This window comes from Augochlora pura, chromosome 4 (assembly GCF_028453695.1).
Source record: "Augochlora pura isolate Apur16 chromosome 4, APUR_v2.2.1, whole genome shotgun sequence".
Lineage (NCBI taxonomy): Eukaryota > Metazoa > Arthropoda > Insecta > Hymenoptera > Halictidae > Augochlora > Augochlora pura.
Genome location: NC_135775.1, coordinates 25,744,130 through 25,752,893, shown reverse-complemented (window position 1 = coordinate 25,752,893; position 8,764 = coordinate 25,744,130). Strand labels below are relative to the sequence as shown.

The following is an 8,764-nucleotide window of genomic DNA, read 5'->3' as shown; positions in this document are numbered from 1 at the left end:
TACGGTACCCGGACGAGAGACACGGCTCCGTCGGGGCCCTCCAGGTGAAAGTGTCCAGGGATTTCGTAACGAGCCACCGATACCGATTACGTTTGCGACGAGAAATCGTTTCGCCTGGTAACGACCGACGCGGTTAGAGGCTAATTGGACTGCTTCCCTCCGCGGCTGCCTCGCAAATATTCGATAATTAAAGCGATCGCACGGAACAACGTTTCCGGCAACGCGTTATCCGATGGATCCACGCCTATCTCGCGACCGGATCGCGACTAATACCTCGCGCAGCCAGGATGGATCCCTGTCTGGCCCAATCTGGAACCCTCGGCCGATTTACTTGTCAATTAGGCCGCTATTGTGCCACGTCCGCGTCTTAAATCCTTTCCCCGGACGATCCGAAGGAAATCTCTTCGTTCGATTCCCCCGGCATCGGGACGGGATCCATTAATTGCCTCGTTCGCTCTACAATTAGCCCGACGATAAACCGTGAGTCGACTCTGTAATTTCGCCACTCTGGATTTGCCTTTTTCCCGGCGCTCATTTCCAATTCCGAAGCCATAGGTGCAGGAGCTCGCCCGGCAAGAAGAAAAATAAACTGAAAGAGCGGCTAAGGGAATCGGCCGATTAGGATTCGCGCGGGAGTGGGATCCGTCTAGTGCTCGATTGTTTTTTCCGTTTGTGTCGGGGCGATAACGATCGCGTACGCCGCTCGTTTACCGATCCAGAGTCCCGTTAATCGCCGACGACTCGTCTCGAGATCCTCGTCGAGACGGCCGAGACGTTCCCAGAAGCCGAGGCTGTTTTTCGAACAACGCACGGCGTGTGGACCGATCGCCGAATTCGGAGATCGGCGCGGATCGTTTTGCGGAAGCGACAACTTCCACGGGGCTCCGGTCTCATTAGAACGTCTCCCCCCTGGGCCGTTCCTCTTCCCCAAGGATAACCGTGGATGCTAATTATAAGCCGCGGCATAATGAAATCATCTGAGGTGCGCGCGCCTCGCGAGTCCGCTGACTTCCTTGAGAACTTTTTCAGCCGGGCCTCGAGAGAAACACCTTTATTAACGGCAGGACAACAAGCTACCCGGGAATTAGGCTCGTGGGATTAGTCGTGTCGAGTGATTACAACAAATTGTCCGTTAATCGTCGCGTCCTAACGATTCGAAATCGTTCCGGCTCCCTCCAACTCTCCGATCCTACCGATCACCATAGATTTATTCTCTGTTGGGAAGCTTTGAATATCCTTCGAGTTATAATTTTCACTTTAGAAATGATCGCTGTGAATACAATGATCTCAATTGCTTTTCCACGATGATAGACAAATCTAGATGTCGACGGGCTCTTTAGCACCCATTGTGGTTCTCTTTGGTGTAGCCAAAATGGCGTCTTTGTAACCGTGATATCGTTGCAGGAGAAAGGATAAAATCTCGGGCCGCGAGGTATAGTTGCCAGCAATCTTGTTTGCTATAAAACCTTCTAGGAGTGTCTAAAGATCTGTTATCACGGAGCCATATTTAGTCTCTTCCTCATCTCGGGTCTCTCGAGTCCCATAGTATTATCTAGCTGCGTGGCTCGCCTTTCTAAGCAGCTGAGCTGATTCAACTCTCTCTCTCTCTCTCTTTCGACCGGACAGGATAGTCAAACGGTCTGAAAGACCAAGTCCAAGAGCTAGAGGACATATATTTTTACAAAAATAAATACACGACGTTCAACGCCCTCGCTGTTCCTACTGGTATCCATACAGCCTATGTACAAGCCACGATCCCCGCTCGGCGACCATCGATTAGGATCGCTGTTTCACGGTGAATCGTGGGACACACGAAACTCGACGTATTCGCATGGCGCCCCATTGAAACGGAGCTTGTTTCTTCCCCGGTCACGCAAGAATGCCAAAGGACAGGGTGATTAGAATCAGAGACATGCTAACCGTGAGCCTAGTCGACGAGTCGAACGCGCTCTGGGTTAAGATCTGACATTGCGAGCTTCGGAAGTGCTTCACGTTCCCTTCGGAGTCCCTAGCTAGAACGCAGAGCTCGTACTTTGTCCTGGTGCCCTGCAGGTCCTGGATCTTGAAGGACCGCTCGCTGTAGACCAGGTCCTTTTCGATGGCCGATTTGCTGCTTCCGGTCTCGCGGACCACCACGTAGAAATCGCCGATGTCCTCTCGCGAAGTCACGTACCAGGTTGCCTTCCAGCTCTTGTCGTCTTCATTACTGAAAATTTTAAGAGTCAGCAAAGAGTTTTCTCAAGATAGACCTAGACTTGTCGAAAGTATGCTAATCAAAGAATATTCTAAGCACTTATAGAGCCTGTTAATACGCACTATTCGATGTCCCGGTATTTTACATCGGGCGTGATGTCATATTCAGGGTACTCTTTCACCTCCCCGTCGCCGCAGCCCATCAGATCCTCGGTGATCTCAGAAATGGTTTTACCGATTAGGAAGTTCGGACTCTGGCAGGTGACGTTGGTCCACTCTTCTGGGATTTCCGTGTGGGTGTTCAGCCACCTCTTGAGGGGCCTGGCGTAGCAGTCGCATTGCAGAGGATTCCCTGTAAATCGGACATTATCATACGGATCGTTTTAACATACTCATCGTAATCTGATCAGCAGTACCGGAATATTCCAATTTAGTCCCGTTCTTTATGATCTTCATATACGCGTCGTCGAACACTCCTATCTCGTTGGATCTCACGTCGAGCACCTTCAAATTAGGCAGCGGCAGGATCTTCTCCAAGGGCATATGACTCAGATGATTATGACTCAGATACAGATTAGTCAGATTCGCAGGTGGGTCGAAGATGTTGGGCTCGGACGAGATGTCGTTGATATCGTTGTAAGAGAGATCCAGCGTCTGGATCGCGGTGAGATTCCCGATCACGTCTACGATACGAAAACAGTTCCATTAAAGTCGCTGATCCAATTATCCGCGAGCACTCTCGGCTCGTTACGCTTACATCTTCTTATATCGTTGATGTTGTTGTGACTGATGTTGAGGATCTGAACCTTCTTGGCTCCTCTGGTTAGCTCGAACGTCAAGACCGGCATTGTGTTGTACGAGAGATCTATCTCCTTTAGCCTGTAAGGGATCCAAGGATCGTGGGGGAAGGTTTTCTTGGTGACGAAGGAGATCTTGTTGTGACTGAGATTGACCCTCTCGAGGGACAAGCAGTCGTCCAGGAGACCGTGGGTCCTGTTGTCCAGGCTCTCGAGCTTGTTGTGCGAAAGATCGAGCGTTCTCAGAGACACGAGACCTTGGAAAGCTCCGTTCGGAATGCGCTCGAGCCTGTTGCCTGTCAGATTCAACGTGAGCAGCTGCAGCAAACCCTCGAACGCACGAACGCTCACGTTTCGAATCTGATTGCTGGCAAGATTCAGCTCGAACACGATCGGCAAGCGTCCGAACGCCGATTTTCCCAGCTCCGTTAACTGATTGTCCTGAAATTGATAACCACGCTTAGCACATCGATCTCCGACATAACTCGAAAGCTTTCCGTTAGCATCTACCACCTGCAGATGAAGATATTGCAGACTGTTCAGCGTGCTGAGCGCCTCCCACGGCGGTTTCGTGACGTTGTTCGATTGCAGATTGAGGGACCGCAAGGTGAGCAGGTTCTCGAAGCTACCGTACTTCAGATTGTCCCCCAACCGATTCTTCGAGAGGTCCAGAGACAGAAGAGCGTTCATCGAAGGCCAAACGTCGGTGGTCGGTATCTCCTCCAGCCAATTCTCCGAGAAGTCCAAACTCGCCAGGGAAATCGGCAGCTGGAAGATCTTTGTTAGGCGGTTGTTCTTCACCGTCAATGTCCTGGGGGAATCCGTAGATCGCGATTGTTAATGTGTACAGATTACTTGGATCGAGAGTTTTCATTGATTCCGTCGATCACCTGCAGCTCGGCAGCCTGGTCAAGCTGCCTCTGGCGACGTCGTTCAACTGATTGTAGCTCATGTCCAGGTCCAGAAGCGTCGGCAGCGGCCCAAACATGGACGGTTTGATCTTTTCCAACGAGTTGTGCGACAGGTTTAAGAACCGAAGGCTGAACAGGGTCTGGAAGATCGCGTTGTGGATCTCCGACAGGTTGTTGTACGATAGATCGATCGTGTGCAGCTCGTACAGCTTCGGGAACGTCTGCCGCGGCACCGAGTGGATCAGATTGTGAGAGACGTTCAGAACCTTCAAGCCTGTCATGTTGTGCAGCGGCACCTGTGCAACGATCAGCATCCCTCGCTTACAAATTTCTTAGTCACCGGAGACTCGACGAGTCCTCGCGATTGAAACGATACCTGGTTCAGAGAGGTGAACTGATTGTAACTCAGCTGCAGCTCGGTGGCATAAGTCGAGCTATCGAAAGAGTACTTGGAGATGTTCTCCAGCTTGTTGTGGCTCATGTCCAAGACGGTCAGGTTCACGCAGTTCTCGAACGCTCCGGGTTCTATCTTCGAGATCTCGTTGTGCGATAGATTGACCTTTGCTAGATAAAGATCTTTGAACGATAGTTTCTCGATCACTGTGACAAAGTTCTCCGAGACGTCCAGCAACTGGAAGTTCGAAAAATTAGGGATCGATGCACGATGATAAATTCTACGAGCAAATAGATCGTACCTCGGCGAATTGTAGCTGATTAAACATCTGAAAGTCGATCTTTTTGATGAAGTTCCTAGCTAAGTCGATGGTCCCTATCCTGGTGACCGGGCCGAAGGTTCCCCTACCCACGTCGTCGATCTGATTGTCGCTCAGGAACAGTCTGGCCAAGAAACGCATCCCACGGAATGTGTTCGAGTCGAGCTTCCTGATCTTATTGTGGCTCAGGTTGAGCACTTTGAGGAGAGAGTTCCTCGCGAACGTTCCCCTGGCGATCAGGAAAACCAAAGTGAGACGACACGAGGAATGGCGATTCTTTGAAGGAGCTACGATATATACCTCTTTAGATCGGAAATCGCGTTATGAGACATATTGCACCAGCCCATCTTGGTCAAGTCGGCCAAATGAGAGCTGTCCAGTTTGTTGATCAAGTTATGGGACAGATCGACGTACTCGGTGTCCCTCAACCCCTTGAACTGATTCCGCTTGAGCTCCTTGATCTCGTTGCCGTGCAGATCCAGCCTCTTCAGCTTCTTCAGAGGCGTCAATGCTTCCACAGGCAGCGAGGTCAGACTACCTGCGGGAAGTAGAAAAAGAGAAATAGAAAGTCTGGAGAAAAACCGCCACGATTTCCATTGGTGAAAATCAGTACCGTTACTAATCTCCAATTTCTCGATCTTTGCGGCCGCCGCGCTCTCGGCGAACGCGTCGACGGGCAAGGTAGACATCCGATGGCCGGCGATGTTGAGCAGACTGAGATTGCCCAGGATCTGCAACGCTTCTCGAGGGAATTTCTCCAGGGTGCTGTTCACGATGTAGAGCTCCTGGAGCGTCCTGTTCACGCCGAGAAAGCTGTGCTCCTCGATGAGCCTCAGCGAGGTGTCGATGAACTTCAGCACTCGGACGTCCAGCGGATAGAGAGCCGGTCCGTAGAAGCGACCTTTTCAATCGATTACGTTATCAGAGTTGACTCGCGAACCCCGGCGCAGCGTACGCTCTCGAGCCCGAACGGACTCACCTATGTTACATTTGTACAGGACGAGCTCCTCGATGGGCATTCCCTCGTTGCCCAGGTTCGAGAAGGCCAGGCTCAGGCTGGCCAGGTTCGTGTTCTCGCAGCGAACGTAGAGGCCCCGGTCGCTGCCTCTCAGGCAGACGCACGGGTAAATGTACTTGGTCTCCCTGGGACACCTGAACCGTGGCCCGGGCGGGACGTACACTCCCATGGCGGGCAGGACCGCGGCCCACAGCAGCAACGGGAAAAGTAGTATCATCTGCGCGACAGACACAATGGAGGTCGCAGAGCTCCTGTTTAAACGTCTCGCGCCGTTCGGCGGGCGCGCGCGCGCGCGCTCGCGCGAGATTGTTGACCCGCGATGAAAAACAGGCAACGGTAATTACTCCGTGCGGTATAAATTTGATTAGTCACCGGTCCTGTTGTAATCGCGCCATTTTGCGCGAAACGTGAGAAAGTTGGGTTTTCTGCGGTGGCGCGCTCGCCGATCCGCGCCGCGATAACGCGCCTATAGGGCAATTAAAATTTTCCCCGATTCGAAACGAGATTCCCGGGATCGATCGGGTCGCGATTTCCTCGCCTGGGAACCGTGACCGGGCTCTTACGAAACCCGAGAGGATCGAGAGAACGATTTTCGGTGTCGACGTTCCACGCGCGAGACATTGGGGACAGTTCGAGGGACGTTACCGAGCTGCTCCGTGGAACTCGGGGGCCAATAGACCACGCCCACTCGGCACGGGCCACGCCTACGCGACAGAGACGTCGAGGCGCGGTACATATCTCTCGATCCGTAGAACCGGGGCGGCTCGGCTACCCCCGCGCGGTCGCTCGCACCGGAGATGAGACGGGAATTTCGTGGGCGCGTCGCCGACGGCGAGGCGCGACTAATTCGTTCGCGGACCGACGACCATCGTCCGAGACGACCGGACGAGATGCCAAGGGACGCACCGCACCGCGGTAGAGACAAAGAAAGTCATAAAGAGACGAATGACCTCGTTGCAGCCGCTTCCTCGGGCCACGAACACGTCCGCGAGGTATCGCGTGCTGCCGCGCTCGCAGAAGCTATCCCGCGCGTATCTCTTCACCGAGAGAGGCGCGATCCCGGCTGACAATTCCACCCGCGAGGTCGCCGCGATGCAAGATAAATCGGCGGCCCGTTCGCCGACCGAACAATTACCTCGATTGAGTATCGTACGAGGTGTGTGACCCGATGGGCTCGAGTTCCGACGAGATCGGCCCGCCGCGATGCGATCGTCGCGCGATGATCGGCCCGCGATGATTCCCGATAGATAGACCGGGCTGAATCGAAGCGGAGGAACGAGCGAGACTGTACTGTTGACGCCGCTCCGGCGGGCGGCCGTTCTGCCGGCGGCCTGACGGAAAGTGAAACGAACGGCTCTCGCGATTCTCGCTCGAATGCAAATACTTTCCTCGGGATTAGCGGGTTCCACGCGGCGCGCGCGCGGCTGAGCCATGGAAACGGGCCCGGGACTGTTGCGTGTCTGCCTCGATTTGCCTAAACGAAACCGTTCGCCGTGCTCGGAAACGAGAGAGAGCTGTAATTGGAATATCAAAGCCCGGGATAATTGCGGCGCGGTTCGAACCGCTCCGCCGAAGGGAAAACGCGAAACGGTGGCTCGATGCGCGGCGGCCGGCTGTTAGCCGTCGACGCCCGTCGATCGGTCGCCACGCTGTCTCAATCGGTTTTACGACGGCGATGCGCGACCGACCGGCACCGTCCAACCCCCGACAACGAAAGTATCGCTCGTCGATCGTCGGTCCACTTTCCCGACGCGATTCCCTTGCCGTTGCCCGAACGCGCCAAGCGATCGTTTTGCCTACCGGCTTCGAGGTTTCTCCGGGAATCACGGCGTCGCGTGATACTAAAAATAGAGCCGTAACTCTTCGGGAGATCTTCATCGTTTCTTAGGCAAGAGTGGAGGCTGGTTAATAGTGTGGCCAGACTGCACGGTGCTTGCTCCAGAGCGATTAACACGAGATTACCGAGTCACGAAGCGGCAATAAATTCAAAATCTCCGTGGTAGACGATTTTTATCGCGTTTCTTCTACGAATATGGAACTTTTCGCGGTCTAGAAACGTCGCAGAGTTTGCGGCGGACCGTTAGGATCGTGGGCAAGGCGGAGGCAGAGAGGAGGAGGACTTGCTTGGGGCAGAGCGTGGGCCAGCGGCGACCATGATTAAGAGTCTCTGGAGATTCTCTCTCTCGGTTCGAGGATCGGTGATGCGCGAAGGCGATCGCCGAGCGGCGGCCTTGAGGAGACGCGGTTTAAACGGGTCGATGAGTCGAGAATCGTGACGAGAGAAGAGAAAGAGAGATGGAGAGAGAGAGAGAGAGAGAGAGAGAGAGGCGATCGGAGGAGCGCGGACAGGGGACGGCTACCGATTTGGCAGCGACGCGGTCGAGCGTCCGACGAAATTGCCGAGGCCCAGTGACCTGCGACTAGAATCGCCGCGCGGCTTATTACCGTCTCCAGTAATCTAGTAATTCAGCGAGCGAGAAGGCAAAGAGAAAAGCGCGCCGGTGATCTAGTTTCGCCCGCGGTGTTTATGCAACCCGTAACATAAGCGCGGCACGACAGCCGGGCATAAACACGTCGCTTAGGCGTGCCGCGCGAGGCCGATCCGTTTCCTAGGAAGCTTCGCAGGAATTTTTTGAGCGCCCGATTGCGCAATTTGCTCGGCAAACAAATGTGCTGGAAAGCGATTACAGAAAACTGAAAAGGAAGCTCCTGCTGTAACGCCGATGCAACCAGCCGGACGGTTTCCTCGTGGAAACGGCTCCGACCCGCGCCGATATCGCACGCGGAACAGAAACACTCCTTTCACTTGTTCGCCGGTCGACCTTAGGAGCCCGCGACAGGCAATGAACCGAATCCCCTGCGGGCCCTGTCCGCCGCGTAAAAACCGCGAAAAAAAGAGCGGACCTGCACCGGTTCCGTTGACGTAACGCAGCATTTGACGCCCGGTATTTCTCGTTTGATATCGGCGGCGACCACGCGTCGGAGAAATCCTGGTCGAAAGTAAATCGTTCGGCCCCCTCGGATCGACGATCGGAGAAGGCGCGAAGAGATCCCCGCGGGAATAATTGCGATTCGCGAGAGAAAGAGAGAGAGAGAGAGAGACCCCGTGAGAAAGCCGGTTTCCGTTCCGCG

General features: G+C 54.1%; 1 protein-coding gene across 1 annotated transcript; it reads right to left on the bottom strand.

The window, feature by feature from the left end:
• Positions 1–1,869: 1,869 nt before the first annotated feature.
• Conv (insulin like growth factor binding protein acid labile subunit convoluted) lies at positions 1,870–5,849 on the bottom strand. Its single transcript, XM_078178147.1, has 11 exons — positions 5,594–5,849; positions 5,228–5,515; positions 4,915–5,152; positions 4,597–4,843; positions 4,278–4,532; positions 3,881–4,197; positions 3,504–3,801; positions 2,951–3,431; positions 2,610–2,876; positions 2,317–2,545; positions 1,870–2,206 (listed from the first exon to the last, which is right to left on the bottom strand). Exons 1-11 carry the CDS (start codon positions 5,847–5,849, stop codon positions 1,870–1,872), a joined length of 3,213 nt encoding a protein of 1,070 aa, XP_078034273.1.
• Positions 5,850–8,764: the final 2,915 nt, after the last annotated feature.